The following is a 16,583-nucleotide window of genomic DNA, read 5'->3' as shown; positions in this document are numbered from 1 at the left end:
CCACTCTTCCCCCTTTTCTTTTCTAATCACATTACCATTTGCTAATGATTGTAGACTGGCAGTATGACAGATCCTCACTGCTCTAATAGCCATGACGGCGTAGGACCACTCGGTGTTGGAGGCAGGAAGATGTTCCTCTGCAGCAGCACCAGCCCCGAGCATGGGGCACCTGTCCCCGCACGCAATCAGCACAGGAGCCAAAAATCATGACAAATCCACCTTACCATGAGCTACATGTGTTCCAGCACAACACATGCGGCAATTCAGCTGTCAAAAATCATTCAGGGTGGGGAGCTTAGGGGATGTTGATGAAGATCATTACGTTGCAGCTTTCCCTTTGAACTGCAGCATACTGTGGTGCATTCTTCCAGGGGCTGAGCTGGTTCCAGCTCAAATCAGGGGCAAAACTTGGAGAAATAATCAGCAGCCCAAAATCCAAACCCTTGCCGATACCCAGCAACTGTGTAAAGGTCTTACCAATAGAAAGATGTTACAAGCATAGAATACATAACTAGTAAGTCATTTTTAGGCTTGCTTTTATTACAAAATTACAGTTTTAGTTAATATTTGCACAACTACAAGATTGTTTTAATGTCAGCACTCAATGAAACACTCTGGTCTGATTCAACCTCACCAAAGCCAAGTGCAAAATTCATCCTGATATGAATGGGTTTCCAGCTGAGAAATTCTTTGAGCTTATCATGAACCAAGGTATAGCTTGTTCTGATAATGAAGTGAAATTACTTAAAATCAGTTATAACATAAAAGACACATCTTGAACTAGATGTTCACTGAACTAAGATTCTTGATTTACAGCCTAACATCCTAACCCTAAATGGAAATCCATACATCACCGAGTGAAAGTAATCAGAATTCAGATAACTTACTTTAGAGCAGGAAATTCATCTTTTTTTCCTCCATTCAGAAGCCATTAGCAGTAGCTGGGACACTAACAGCAACAAACTTATGCTAGTTACCAGCATGGCTATTCCACCATCAGACCTCTGTGAGCATAACAGAGCTTTCCAAAACACAACCAACAAACAACTCTCTTCCTTTGCTTTTTAAACCAGCCCTGAGTCATTTTGGCCACCACTTATATTTAACAAATGTAGAACAGCTGTGGAGCAGCTAATCACCTACTCAGAGTCTGCTGGAAGAGTAAAAACCTTCTAGGCTTGTGCTCAACCACAAAGCAATGGTCCTTTCTACGTAGAAAAGATAACTGAAGACATTTATGCCAGTACGATATTAATGGATGCAGCTTGTTGTGGGGTTTTAAAGGAAAGGACACACTGTTGAAATGTGATTTCCCATAGTTGCATGACTATTTATATAGAGAAATATAAATTTATATAAATGTATACATATCTATAGATACATATATTATACATTGTAGGCATATACATAGATACATATATACACGCAGTGTTATATACACATACACAGATTTGCATATACATATATATAAATATATATATATATACACACAAATGCACACACAGCTTGCTTCTTTTTAGCTAGCTATAGTTATAAATTCTTCCTCCCCCACGGAGCCAAGACGATCTGAGTTGCCTCTGCTGAACTCCCCACGGTTGCCTTTCCATCCTGAATTAAATATAATACTCATTATTCTGCCATTCTTATTCCTGAGAAACTTGGCAACCTTTCTGAATGACTCGAGATGCAGCAGTTTCTCCTGCATTGTCTCTACTAACCTATTCGAGGAGATGCAATATGCTGCTAAGATTAAGTGTCCAAAATGCTAATATGTCTGAGAAGTGCCTCCACTGACCTACATTGAGAAAGTAGGTCTTAATGTAGCTATTTTTAGCTTCATAACCAAAATGCCCATCTTGTTAATAACAGTCCAAAGCAAGCCGCATACCTGAATCTCTCAGAACTTTCCCAAAATCAACTTTGACGCTTTAACATGCTAGCACATACACGTATGCACACATATATAGACACACGGTATATATGTATATACTGTACATACTTAGTACCAACACTTCCATTACACACATTAGCTGCCCTGTTCCAGTAGAAGTGACAACATCGGAGGCAGTTACTACTGTTTTGACTGAATAGCAACTAATTTTAGGTTGTTGCAAATGGAACATCTCCACTTTATCCCTGATGCATACCTGTTAGAGATCCATCTGATCAGTGTTTTGTGCTCTGAAGGCTTTAACAGACTTTGGCTGGCTTGTAGGGGCTGGCAAAGCACAAGGCATGTAATACCACCACGGCTAACCTCAGGAGGCTGCTTACAAAGCTGAGTTACAGGTAGGCAATCCAGTCGACACATCTTACAGAATGAAGTCTTGAGGTGCAAAACACCACTCTATAGAAAAACCCAACAAAGATAACCGTATTTTCAATTGGTCTCCATTTCATGCACATGGTTAATGTGCAAACTGATGTGCTATAACTTCTTGTCAGCCAAATGAATATCTGTGCATGCAGATAGGTAAAAGCAATGCTGAGAATGCCAACAATCTGGAGGCTGGTTGAGAACTTGGGCCAAACGCAGGTAACAGAGGATTCTGTAAGATATTTGTTTACCTGCTCTAAAAAGAGAGGTTTCAAAGAGAATTGCGTGTTGTTATGAGCTGTCTCTAATGCAGTGAGACGCTTGACTTTCAGGTGCCGTTCGCATTACTAGCCTTGGCACAGTTCCCACTTGCCACCGCTCAACCCATCTCCCAGAGATGCCAATGGCATTCCTTCCATCATCATCACTGGCTGTAGTATCATGGCCCCTCACTGCTCACAGGAGGAATAGCTATATATTTATAGATATAAATTAGATACATTCACATTTCTTACTTTGTTGGTATAAAAGAGAGAGAATTAAATGCAAATTGAACGATGACTGACTCTTTGCCTGAATCGCTGCCTTTACTTATTCTCAGTGGGGCCTGCAGAACAAGGAGCCAACAGCTATGACTTGCCCTTTCTTTGAAGAAAACACTAACACAAACTGGATCTAAAAAATACCTTTACTTGCCATATTTCTTTGCTTGCCAATACTATCCACTTTCCAAAGCAGCCAGGGTTTGGGGTCACTGCAAGAAAACATAACAGAAGTGATGCCACAAGAAACGATGCTCTCTAATTAAGAAGAATGCATTGGCTATACATCTCTTTCAGCAGTGCTTTGACCAAGACTGATCAGATGTGCCCTTGCAGGGCAGTTTAACAGCACCAGAGAAACTCTGGATGAGTTTTCTAAAGAACATAGAGACAAACTTCTAAATGGCCAGCATCCATTACTGATGTCCAGTTTTTTTAAAGTTCATTTTTCACTGAAAAACTGCAACTTGATGTTTCTGAGTGCTCAGCACTTGCCTGCTCCCTGTGCACACAGGATGGGTACCTCCAGTGGTGTAGTACCCCAGCTACCCGATTGCTCAGGGTGAGAGCTAATGGTGGAACAGATCAGCTGGCCACATCTGACCCTGTGACCTCAGTAATGGGAATTTCTTACACCTTCCTTTGAGTCAGACTGTCCTGGGCACTCTCAGGAACAAGTGGACACAGCAGAGTGAACACATTTCAACCTGAAGCCTGAGTGGCAATTCCTACACTCTTTGGACCATAGCTCCTTCAGTTCTCCAAAGAAAAGAGAAGAAAGAATTAAATTTGAAAGTCCTATTAAAAAGTGTTGTCTGGTGAGAATTTTCACACTGAAATGTTTTCCTGTCTCCAGTCATACTCGGAATAAAATCAAACCAAATAATCATGGAACAACAACAACAACAAAACAACAATAATTAGCCATAATTTGCAAATCCGAAGCCTCCAGAGTTCAACGACACACTTTGGTTCAAGGGTTATTCATAAAATGGACATTATATATATATATATATATACACACACACACAGATAGATAGTAACTTAAAGACCAAGTACAAAACCAAAGGTTCACATAGCTTTCTAGAAGACTCATGTCAGTTTAACATATCTACTGTTGTGATAGATTGACTTTGTTTTGAAAAAGTATGATCTGAAAAAATATTAACACATACATTCCTACAGTTCTTTAACATGCAAACCAGTCACTGTCACCAGAAAAGCAAAGTAAAGCTCAGGAAAGCAAGAAACCCCCACCCACATTTTCCCATTATCGGTATCCTAATGTCCCTTTAACATTTGGGGAAGGTCATTAACTTCAGATGAGAGGGTCCTTGTAGGACAAAGACTCCCAAACCTTTCTTCTGCTTTTGTTTGTTAGTTTCTTTGGGGTTTTTTAGAATTACTGTTACAGGAGTCCCCACCAGCAATGGTATCAGGTCCCACCATCAACAGAGGGATGGCAGCAGAAGCAGTAGCTCATCTCAGATCTCTGCCAGTCCAATAGTGATTTATCACAATTCAGGAACTCCTGCTTGAAATTATTCAAGCCCTACTGCAAAATCTCACCACTACAGAGAACGTCCCTTACTGGCACAGTGCTACAACAACATGCCACATGCCACAGCCAGGAATATTCCTCCACCTTTAGTGGTATTTGTTTGAATTCCCAAATACAGAGAGGGTCAACCCTTGGCTAACCTAAAATATTTCTTCAGAATTCATAGACTATACAGGATATTCTTGAGAGATTTAGAAAATTCTAGTAGAAAAATAAAGATGTTAAGAAAAGTAAACGGACATTAAAGATTTAGTATATGACATATGAACTGAGTTATTAATATTTTATATTGTGCTACGCCCTCTATTAATTATTATCTATTCTCTTTAAGGCACCCAGCATCTTAGTATTGCATATACATACATCTTCATAATGTCTAAAAGTAACCCCACACTTAAGATTAACACCCTTGACATTCAAAAATATAGAAGCTGATGCAACATCCACTCCACAGAGACTAGCCCGTACGACCGTGGGACAGGGAATTCCTATAGCAATGCCAGTGGCTCCATTCCTTCGAGCCTTTTCACACCGTTTTTCCGCAAAAATGACCCACCTGACACTTCTGAAACCCACCACAATATCGACCAGTTTAACAGAAGAAATGCCACCACAGGGGAGTGTTTCCACGTACTTTCACAGTGATCAAAGATAACCTGCTAGTTTCACCCCAGCAGCCTTCTGGGGAACACTGTATGCAGCAAAGCTAACGCTTCCATCAGCACCCCCCCCAGCTCCTCCAGCAACCCAAACAAAACTGCATATACAAGTATGTCATCTTAAAAGTGGGAAACTATAAGGATAGAGCAAAAAACATTAAAAAATAAAAGAAACACAGTTGTCAGTACCTGTTCATATTCTGGATTTTAAAGAAAAAGGTAACAGTGATAAAGTATTTCAAAATAATTTGCAACTGTTACATTAATAATCTTGTTGGCTGGTTGGTTACCTATGACATGAGCTCTAAACTCTGGTACCAGTTTCCATGTTTCTTGAATCTGCTGATAGGTGCTCATATTTCTTTTTTTATGCAAATACTGTCTTGTTTGGTTAATTTGTGAATGACATCTATCAGAAAAATTACTAAATTGATGGCAAAACCATTTTCTCTGTACTGTTACTCATCTTATTCTGAAACAGTCACGTGGAGCACCTGTCTGAAAATACTTGAGTCCACTTAATACTTGTAATTTTCTGAGACCAGACTTTGCTCTTCATTCAAGTCTGTTGAGTAAAACTGAGCAGTAATGTGGTATTTCAGCACTGGCTTCAAGGGAGCAGAATTAGGTCTTCCAGTACAAACCCACACAAAGCGTTGGTTCCATGGGCATTCCAATTCCACTAGCTCAAACAGGCTTCAAATTGGGGCATAGCTACACTATTGTCCAAATAAAACAGATTTTTTTCAAGTATTGGGAAAAAAATGTATTTCCACTCACATCAGTATTACAATATATTTTAAAAAACAGCACAATTTTGTACAAAGAGCTGTTGTTAGCACAAAGAAGTTGTGAAACTACATATTGGGTGAATTTACTCTTCACTTCTCCCATGGAAACAAGTGCATTGTACTGTATAACCCATACATAAATCCACTGTGAAACTCAGTTACGAGGAAATCAGATTTAGAATCGAGTCTTGAAAAACTCAGAAAATAGGAACATACAATGTGCAGCAGCCTGATTTCTGATTACATAAATCCACCCTGCAAAAGCTAACGCCTTTGGAAGAAGTGCAGTTCTGGAACAAGCTCACACCTAAGTGGTTGGAGCGTTGCCAGAAGTCATGCTCTTTGGTTGAGTGACGTAGCTAAGCAATGAACTTCCAAACTTACAGCCAAATTCTACACACTTTTTTTTAATGTGAACATTTCCATCATACCTAAAGCCAATTCCTCATGCCTTATTCGTGTGAACAGTTCATGTGGAGTAGGTACTAGCACAAAGCAGAAGGAGCATAGCACTCACACATTCCTGCTTGCACACATTAGTGCTTCAGAAACGTAGAGTGTTGCCCACGGACATTTTGTAGAGACCTTTCTGTCCTGCTGCTGTAAAAGTTTACAGCAGAGAACACAGGTTGCACATAAGTGTGCATTTCTAGCTTGAAACCAAATGACCTGTGATGTCATGCTCAAAAGCGGCTTTGTCTGGAAAGGACTCTGACAAAATCTTGAGCTATCACATCTTCACCCACATTCACTGAACCTCGTAAGAAATGACCTGTCTGTAACAGTTGCCCGACTAGAGCAGTACGGTCCTGGCTTGCTGCAACAGACATTCAGAGATGGATCTCTTTCCAGAAGTCAGATTATTCTTCATACCATAAAAATTAACACCTTTCTCTCACTATTGAGACAGTTAAGAGATCCATGAAGCAATCAGAAGTCTTAAACAAATCTTTTAACGCAGGTAGAATAAGATGGTGACATCAATGACAATATCCAGGAAATACAAAAGAGCACTGATAACTGGGCACCATTGTTACCCATTCTGGTTCCCTGTAGGCAGCTGTTCTCAGCTATCACCGGGACTTACCTGGCCTTTTTTTTTCTTTTCCACCTGTGGGAAGAATTTCAATTTAGTCAATGAGTGAATAAAACCAAAGTGATGAAAGATTGACTGCCAGGTTCTGAGCACCACCACAATCTGAACTGCTGAAGCCCATAGCCGGTACTTGTTGTACAACAACAAAATAAGCTAAAAATATATTTATTTATTTAAAATAGCATCCCATCAAACAGCTCTAATGTAAATGCAGATCATTTGACTTTATTTGATTCCTTCCCAATATCATGAATGCTACCAATAATACCGCTGATAATGGTATAATTTTCATTAATGCTCCCTGTTCATTAGGAGTAACCCAGGTCGAAGCACGTAAAGAGTCACCCACCACAGATCAGAGATGATGGATCCACTTTTGTTTCCTGCAGTGGCAAGTAACACTACCACCCACTCAGCCTCAGCTCAGGCAATGAAATAGCAAACTCAAAGTCATCATAACACACATTAGTTATCACAGTTAAACATTGTCAACACTTCCAGAGCGAATCATCCCCAAATGATTTCAGTACACAAGGAAAAGGAAGTTTCCTACACAAGGAAAGAAAAATAACTCAACGTAAGCCAAAAATTATCTCTTTTAATACAAAATTCCATTCTCATAGAACAAATTTATTTCCACTGAATAAATAGATTTCTTCACCATTTGCGGGTGAGGTTACTACCTATAGTTATGTTGAAATTCTCTTGCCTTTCTGCAGTTTAATTAAAATATAAACATTATTTGCAACTGGCTTTACTATATTTGGATACAAGTATGAACACCTGGGGGTTTGGTGACATTGCCAAATGTATACAGCACCACTCTCACTAGGGGTTGTACTTTAACCAAACTGATACAGCTCTACGCACTACTTGCATGTAGTCTTATCAATGTGATTATTACGATTATCATAAGAAGGATCTGGCCTTTGCACTCTGATGTTTGTTACTTTTAACACGTGCATGCTCTTCTGCTAGCCATAAAAAAAAAAAAAAAAAAAAAAAAAGGCAAATGAACAAATCCCAACAGATTACAGCTGAAGGCAGTAGTAACAAAATGCTATCAACTCAACAGAGGAATCTGGGAAATTCAAATGCATGATATTTTTACTAATACTATGGAGCAGATGCCAGAATTACAGCTATTGGGAGCTGCCTGTCCATCTCCAGACACAAACAGCTACCACCAGGGCTGGGACCCGACTTCTGTCCCACCCAGCTGCCTCTCCAAGACGACCTGACAAAAAAAGCCTGCGACAAGTGGACCCGCTGAAGCTATAAATAGCGACACTCGGGGTGAAAACAAGTATTCATGGGTTTAGCTCCATGAAAATGATTGTGCTGGGTGAAACCAGGTTGTTCCCCTGGAGGAAGGAGGGACAGCTGGGTCCGGGGGGGACACCACGCTCTGTACCCCAGCAGTCAGGGGTCCTCAGTCCCCTGACAATATCCAGGAGAAATGCCCTGGGGGAATACCTTTTTAACGCACTAGGGAGCAAAAAACTAACGCAGTTCACCTGGATAAATTACCGTGACCGCCATTCCGTTAAGACAAATGATTATTTGTAGATATATTGGATATTTCCTTATAAAACTCAGTAGGTCCTTAGGGTAGCGCCTCGGTGGCACAGGCGCCCGGCTACGGGCTCTCCTCTTCGCGACCCCGGTGTGAGACACCCCGGGGGGTACATTCAGCGGGCCGGGAGCGGGAGCGGGACCGGAGCGGGAGCGGAGCCGCCCGGGTCCCCCCGCGCTCCCGCCCCGCCGCGGCCGCCAGCGCTGGGGCAGCGGCGCCACCTGGCGGCCGCACGGAGCAGCTCGCCGCCGCCTGCCCCGGCCCGGGGCCCGAGGTACCACAACGGGGACAAGATACCAACCGGGACCTTCCCGGGGATGGGAAATCCGATCGTCTTTGGTCTCGGCCCGGTCTCAGCGGGGAGCACACGGCAGGAGCGGCGCCGCCCCGGCTGCGGGGAGGGGGGCCGGCTTGACCCGAGCCGTTGGGATCCTTTTCCAGACGGCTTCACCTTTTCCCAAAATCTGAACTGCGCTTCAATTCCAACACCCCCCCCCCTCCCCCCCGCCCCTCGCCCCACCTCGGACCGCTCGCTTCGCATTTACTGCGAGTGCGAGGAGGAGGAACACCCGCAGCAGTGCCTTCCTCTGCTACCGGGGCAGGACAGCCAGGAACGCCACGCCAGGACGGTCTCAATTTTGCTGCCGACTGTTAACTCCGGGGGAACGGCCGTCAGTACCGCGCAGCGGGGAACACGCATTGTAAATCGGATTTTTACAAGTCTCGGGTGGTATCTTGGCAAGAGAAGCTGTACAGGGGTTTTCTCTGTTAACATCACAGTGCACCGAACTGTTGTTATTAGTAAAATAGCTTTCAAGGTTAAGGTGGAGGAAGAAAACCTCAGTAGGGGGAAGCTGAAGTTTCAGGTTCAAGCTTTGTATTCCGATATATATATATATATGGGGGTGTATATATATATATATATGCATTTTTTTCAAAACGTTTTATTAGGAAAGCTATACCAGACGCATCACTGTACAATGATTAAACATTACCTTTACAATTTATATTCACTTGAAATTACAGAATAAATATATGCACATTGTTGTACCTTTGTGTCTGTGTGTGTGTGTGTATGTGTGTATGAGAGAAAACATTAAAAGTGCTTCCTACAAAGCTGTTAGTGATAGGTGCCCAGTAGCTTTTTTTTTTCTTTTTCTTTTTCTTTTTTTTTTTTTTTTTTTTTCCTGTATACTTGCATGTTGCTTTTATTAGGAAAGTGAGGATGTCCTCCAAAAAACCATGGCGTCATGACGAGCATCCCCTAGGTGTGTGCGCCACGTGCTTACAACCTCGGGGCTGCTCGGCTCCGGCTGGCTTCCCCCAGCCCACGGGATCCCCCCCCCCGCGGCCACCGGCACCCCGCGGCCACCGGGCGCTGCGCGGCGGGGCCGGGCTGGCGGCGAGGGTGGCGGTGAGGGTGAGGGCGAGGGTGAGTGTGCGTGCGAGGGAGGGAGAGAGACAAAAGTGAGACATTCGAGCAAGAACCTCCCCTCCCTTCCCTCTTGCAGTTTCCAGGCATGCAGCAAACTGCGCTCGTTTGCTTCTTTGCATTTTTTTTAAATAAATGTACAGAATCTGTGCCATGATGGGCAAGAAGAAAGCAAGCCACAAAATGCCATCTTCCCTCCCCCTCCCCTCCAAGGGAAAATATAAAGAAAGTTTACTGCAACGGAAAAGAAAAGCGAAAAAACCAAACAAACAACCGAAACACCAGAAACAAACAATAAAACGAAGAATAAAACCAACAGTAAAGGAAAAGTAAAAAAAAAACCAAAAACAAAAAAACAACGAAGAAAAAAAGAGAGACACACATAGAATTTACTTAATCAGGATCAATACAAAGATCCCCGATAATAATAATAATAATAATTATATACCTTAGACATGGCACAGTCAAAGTCTCAGTTTCAGTATAAAAAATAATGATTGATTAACATCTGCTGGCAAAAGTCTGCGAAGGCACTTCATCGATTAATGATCTGAGAACAGCCCTTCCCCGCGGCGCGCACATCTGGCGGGGGAGAGCACACAGCTGTATCCTCTACTCGCATGCGGCGGTGCCGGGGCGGGCGGCGGGGCGGCGGTCAGAACCGGTACGTGGTCTTCTCCAGGACTTCGAGGTAATCCGGCTTGGTTTGGAGTTTGGCCCTTAACTCGAGGTATTCGCTTGTGGGGGTTTGGTGGTCTGAGAAGCCCTTGCCGGCCGCGAAGAGGAGGGTTTCTTTGAGCCTGGCGTCCTGCTGGAGGTCCGGGTATTGCATGCCAGGGGGGTGGACGTGCAGTTCCTTCAGCTTGGGCACGGTGCCGTACAGGCAGTCCACGAACCCTACGGCGCAGGGCGGCGGGCGGTCGCGGTCCCGCGGGCCGCCCCCCGCCGCCGCCAGCCCGCCGCCGCCCGCCGCCAGCCCGCCGCCCGCGGGGTGCTGGGGGTGCACGGCCACGATGGTGTTGAGCTGCGAGCTGGACACGGCCAGGCTCCACTCCTGCTCCTTCTCCAGCAAGGTGCGGTAGTTGGTGCCCGGCTCCTGCCCGCCGGCGGCGGCGGCGGCGGCGGCGTGGGCGAAGCGCTCGCCGCCGCCCCGCAGCAGCTCGGCCGCCTCCCCGCCGCCGCCCGCCACGTCCTCCTCCTCCTCCCGCGGCTTGTAAATGGGGTTGTTGCACATCTGGGTCACCGGGTGCGGGATGTAGTCGTAGACGTGGCCCGCCGGGGGCGCCTTCTCCGGGGAGCGCTCCCCTCCGCCGCCGCCGCCGCCGCCGCCGCCGCCGCCGCCGCCCTCCTCGAAGAGCCGCGGGCAGCGCAGCGGCACCCCGCCCAGGTCGGCCGCCTCCGCCCGCGGGCCGCGGAACGGCAGCTTCCGCCGGCGGCGGCGCAGCACGAAGGCGAAGAGCCCGGCGGCCACCAGCACGGCGGAGAAGAAGAGGACGAGCAGGCTGAGGATGAGGACGGAGAGCGGCACGGCGGCGGCGGGCGGCGGCAGCTCGTAGGCGGCGGCGCCGGTGGCGGCGGGCGGCGGCGGGGCGGCGGGGGGCGAGGCGGCGGCGGCGGCGGGGCGCAGGGCGGCGGGGCAGAGCGCCGCCAGCTCCAGGGAGCGCAGGTCGCGGCGCGCCAGGGGCTCGGGGCTGGCGCACAGCACCTCGCCCACCACGCTGACGGAGCTGAGCGCCTCCAGCCACTGCTTGAGCGGCACCAGCTCGCAGGTGCAGTCCCAGGGGTTGAGCTTCAGGTCGATCTGGACGATGGCGTGGAGGTGCTCCAGCACCCCGGCCACCGGCAGCGCCAAGAAGTGGTTGTTGCGCAGGTTGAGGCGGGCCAGGGAGGTGCCGGCGAAGGCGTCGGTGGGCAGGGTGCGGAGCAGGTTGTCGTTGAGGAAGAGGAGCTTCAGGTTGGGCATGAGGCTGAAGGCTGCCGGCTGGATTTCCCTGATCAGGTTGTACTCGAAGTACAGATAATGCAAACTCTGCAGGCCCCGGAACATGCCCGGGGTGAGCCGCTCGATGTCGTTGCCGTTCAGGTAGAGGCTCTTGAGATTCGGCAGGTTGATAAAAGCCCCGTCCTGCACGTAGGAGATGCGGTTGTTCCCCAGGTGCAAGAGATCCAAGGAGGAAAAATTCCAGAAATCGGAGCGGTAGATTTTCTGGATCAAATTCCCGCTCAGGTACAGCTTCTTGGCGTTCAAGGGCCTGGGCAGGAGCTCGGAGATGTTGTGGAACCCGCGCTCCTTGCAGTTGACCGTCAGGCCCAGGTCATTGATGTGCAAACTGCAAGAGCAGCCGGTCGGGCAGATGATGGGGATGGGGGGCCGGGTCTGGTAGGCAGCCACCGGCGGCTGGTTGGGCCCGGGGTACAGGCCGCGGGACGTCGGGGGGGGGCGAGGCGCCCGGGGCTGCTTGGTGGGCTTGGGCTGCTTGTTGGACGTTTTGTACTCAACAGAGGAAGCGGTGAAATGGAAGGAGGACAGCATGGAGGAAGGCTTCGTAGGCCACGCGTTCTCCTTGCTGGACGACAGCTGGGGGATGCCCAGGCTGGCTTCCACCTCCGAGTCGGACAGCATGGGGCAGAGCTTACTTCTCTTGATCTCCCGCAGGTCCTTCCCATGGAAGTGGAAGGGGGTCTCACAGGTGATGTCCCCCACCAGGGCGGTGTAGGGGATGCGCTCCAGCCAGCTCTTCAGCTGCACGATCTCACACGTACAGTTCCACGGGTTCTCCTCCAGCTGGATCTCCATCAGGCTCCGGCCAATATGGTCCAACATCCCACGGTACGAAAGGACTTTTAGCCGGTTCCCGCGCAAGTCCAAGTGGGTTAAGGACACAGACTTAAATAAATTGGTGGGAAGCATGGGGATAAGATTGTCATTTAGGATAAGGACCCTCAATTTGCTTAGGTTTCGAAATGCCCCGCTTTCAATCCGTTTGATGACATTGTAATCTGCCTGCAGATATTCCAGACTTTCCAAACCCAGGAAAGTGTCGTTTCTGAAAATGTCCAATTTGTTTTCGTGCAAATACAACCTCTTCAGGACTCGGAGCCCGTTAAAAGCCCCCGTCTGAATGTCCTGCAGTGCATTGTTCCCAAGGTTAATAGACACAGCATTGTTCAAGTGAAGAAAACTGTTGGTGTACAATTTCCTCATGGAATTCCTCTGCAGATAAAGTTTAAAAGGTCTCGACCACGACTCTGTTATCTGACTAATATTTATAAATCCTTTGTTGTCACAATGTATATGGAAAAGGCTCTCTTTCACTTCACAGTAACATGGATCAAAGCAGGGCTCATCGAGTTCCTCCGAGTCCTCTATCAAGGGAATTGGTGTAGTCCATGCTAGAGCAATTGTGCTTAGAAGAATTATCCACAACATCCTTCCTTTATGAAGCGTCTCTGCCGTGGAAGGGTTTCATCATTTGTTGCTGTTTACCAAACTGCAATGGGAAGAAAAATGCACATTTCAGTATTTCCGTCCTGGCCCCGCTCTTGTCACTAAGCCCCTACCTGCTAGACTTCTGTTAGCTCCTGGAAAGTTCAGCAATTGTTGGCAGACGTTCACAGCCAACTCTAGGGGTGTCGGATGGGTGAGCCTTGCCCTGATTTATACTTAAGAGATGTTAGAAGGTTTAATCACGCGATATCAGCCTCCCCTGTCCCCCCCGCCCCCCCCCCCCCTTTGGTAAATGCCACCTATAAAGAGGACAGCACATGCAGACCCACACAGCAACATGAGCACACAGGCTGAACGTGTTGCGTCTTTACATGTTTTCCACTGTCGGACCGGTGTTTAGAAGTACAGGTATTTCATACTTGTTCGCAATTTGAGCTTTGTAGCCATCGTAGCCCGCATTAACTACGGGGAGGGGGGGAAATAACCAGTGGGCAGATTTCTCTGGTGTCGCACTACATCTTTCATACATGCAAACTCCCAAAGTTATTGAATCCCAGTCCTTGAATCCCTCTCCCTCCCAGCTCGATATATTCCATACGCAAGTTCACAGGAATGTGCAAGGTTTGCTGATGTCCCTGGCAAAACGGTTCCCTTCACAAATCCCCACAATATCTTTAAAACAGTAAATAGTTAACAACCCCGATTTAAAAGAAAAGCTTCCCGTTTCAAATGCACCGATGAATTAATGCAACTGGTATATTATCAGATAAATACATACCACATATTAGTCATTTTAGCTGATTAAAGCATTTAGAGATGATTAATCTTTCTAAAGCACATGCCCATGCGATCAGCAGATCTAAAGGGAAGTGACAGCTGAAGAGGCACCTAGGATTGAAACACTCAGCCTGCCTTGGATTAGGGTATTTTGTGCCCCCAGGACCAAGCAGGAGACCCGGTTAAAAAGCTGAAAGTGGAAGAAAAAAAATACCTTGACACTTACCAGCCGACAAATTATCTATCCTACTATATACGTTTCCGAATGAGGACACCATTCTTCTCCAATCGGATGAAAATAATACTGTACTAATGAGATGCAGCTCCTTCAACATATGGTTTCACCCTTCCTTTCACCAGATATTTTAAATGTACGGGCACAGAGAAATGCTAAGGATGGTAATAATAACGGCGGTGATGCAGCCTTCCTTGAATCACTGAAATGCCCATTAGAATTATTCAGAGCGATCGTTGCTTTTAGTCTTAATCTTTCAATAGAAAAGGTCCTTTTTGCCTTCCTTGTGTAAGAACTAGAAAATTTTGCCCTCCATCCGCAAACTTGAGAGCAGAAAGATGCATTTAGGGGAGAGAAATGCCAGAGGAACAGAAATCCTTAGGATCAACTTGCAAATGAAACCCTCCCCTGTGGGAAAGAGGAGATGGTTGAAAGCATGAAAAGAGAAATACCCTCTGCAATTAAAACCAGCATCTAATTGGGAAGAAGGGAGAGAGATGAGAGCTACATTGCAGTATCAGTCTCTCTGTCTCCTTTGCAAAATATTAGCCACTTAAGTTCTTTCTCTTCTGCAAAGGCTGTAATAAAAAAATTAAAAAATAAATAAAGAGGATTATTATATCTTCTTTTTGGAAGAGGGGGTGTCTTTGACCCTAGGCGGAAACAAAAGGATCCAGAAAGGTTGTACTTACCGGTTTGCAGGAGAGATTTTAGCACATCTTTACAAAAAAAAGAGGCTAAGGGGAAAAAAAAAAGCTCGAGTTTAAAGATTGCTGGTTTCTCTCTGCCTCTCCCTCTCTGTGTCTCTCTCTCTCCCTCTCTCTCTACTCCTGCTGAAGCTGAGGCAAAAGGAAAAAAAAAAAAAAAAAAAAAAAAAAAAGAAGCAAGCCTGAGACGTGCTGGGAATGCAATGAGCCCCTCAATGATCTTCTTTAGGATGCAGAGCTGCTGTTTGGCACACTCAATGGAGGAGGGAGGAGAGGGGCTGCTGCAGGCTCCAGCGCCGCCGCCGCCGCCTTCCCGGGCCCCGGCAGCGGAGCGGCAGGGCTGGGGCGCGGCGGAGCTCGGGCTGCGCTGCCCGGGCCGTGCGGGTGCGGGTGTTGGGTGTGTGCGTGAGTGTGCGTGTGCGGGTGTGCGGGTGTGTGTGTCTGTGTGTGTGCTGTTGTTGCCCTGGATCAGGCTTTTCCACGTCATGAAAATGAGCTTCAAGAAGGGGAACAAATGAAGGGGGCGCGCTTGGCACCAGGTCGGGGGCGCGCATTTGGGAAGCCCTGACTATACATTTCCCCCTCCCCCCCCCCCCTTCCCTGCCTTTTTTTTTTTAAGAGGAAAGGAGGGGGCTGGTTGGCGGAGGGGAAGTGGGAAAAGAGCAGATGGGGGAGGAAAAAAAAAACCCAAGAAGAATCAGAGAGGAAAAAAACCGCCGGGATGGGTCACAATTTTCACCCCCCTCCCTGTCTATAAAAAAAAAAAAAAAAAAAAAAGGAAAGAAAAAAAAAAAAAAAGAAGCCCAACTAGGAGGAAATCAAAGATGCTCTGACCGCAAGCACCAGCCCAGCTGCCGGGGGGGCTGCTGCGGCGAGCAGCTCGGAGGGTCCCGGCGAGGGGCAGCGGGGTCCCGGCCCGGCGCCCCCCCGCGCAGCCCGGCGCCTCCTCCGCCCGTCCCCCCCCGGCTCTGTCCCCTCCTGTCCCGGTGCCGTGCCGCGCCTCCAGCCTCGTCGCCTCGCCAGCAGCCAGCAGCCTTCCGCCCGCCACGCCGGCAAAGCCAAAACCCTCGGGGGAGACACCCGGCACCTCTCGCATCCTTCCACCCGGCGCGGCCGCCTCCGCGGAGTTTGCGCGCAGGCGGAGGGCCGCGCCCGCGGAGAGCAGCGCCGGCGGCCCCTATCTGCCCGCCTCGAGCGCCGCAGGCAGGTAACGGGGCAGCGCGGGGGGCGGTTGGCCCCGTTGGGGCGGGGGGGGGGGGATCCGCGGAGGGGAGCGCAGCGGGAGGCTTGCGCGGCTTCGCCCGTGGCTGAAAGTTGGCGGGCGAGATGCGGCGGGGAGGTGGGAGCCCGGGGTGTAGGGTGTAGCGGTGTGTGTGTGCGCTGCGGGGTCTCCCCCCCCGGGTCGCCCCCCCGCCGGGGGGCAGGGCTGCGGGCAGGGCAGG

The 16,583-nt window shown here is 47.9% G+C and overlaps 1 protein-coding gene across 4 annotated transcripts; it reads right to left on the bottom strand.

Moving 5' to 3' along the window:
* Positions 1-573: 573 nt before the first annotated feature.
* SLITRK3 (SLIT and NTRK like family member 3) lies at positions 574-15,288 on the bottom strand. Of its 4 annotated transcripts, XR_005107236.1 has the most exons (3): positions 10,423-15,288; positions 3,004-3,071; positions 574-2,347 (listed from the first exon to the last, which is right to left on the bottom strand). XR_005107236.1 is itself a non-coding variant. In XM_037406661.1 (2 exons), the coding sequence occupies exon 2, from the start codon at positions 13,402-13,404 to the stop codon at positions 10,630-10,632; it is 2,775 nt and encodes a 924-aa protein (XP_037262558.1). In that variant the 5' UTR covers positions 13,405-13,465; positions 14,426-15,288; the 3' UTR covers positions 10,294-10,629. The 4 variants fall into 4 exon arrangements, 3 of the variants coding, with proteins under 3 accessions (XP_037262558.1, XP_037262557.1, XP_037262559.1); XM_037406661.1 differs by lacking the exons at positions 574-2,347; positions 3,004-3,071 and having other exon boundaries at positions 10,294-13,465; positions 14,426-15,288; XM_037406660.1 differs by lacking the exons at positions 574-2,347; positions 3,004-3,071 and having other exon boundaries at positions 10,294-15,012; positions 15,127-15,288.
* Positions 15,289-16,583: the final 1,295 nt, after the last annotated feature.

This window comes from Falco rusticolus, chromosome 13, assembly GCF_015220075.1.
Source record: "Falco rusticolus isolate bFalRus1 chromosome 13, bFalRus1.pri, whole genome shotgun sequence".
Taxonomy (NCBI): Eukaryota; Metazoa; Chordata; class Aves; order Falconiformes; family Falconidae; genus Falco; species Falco rusticolus.
The sequence above is the reverse complement of the archived record's forward strand: the minus strand, read 5'-3'. Positions and strand labels throughout refer to the sequence as shown.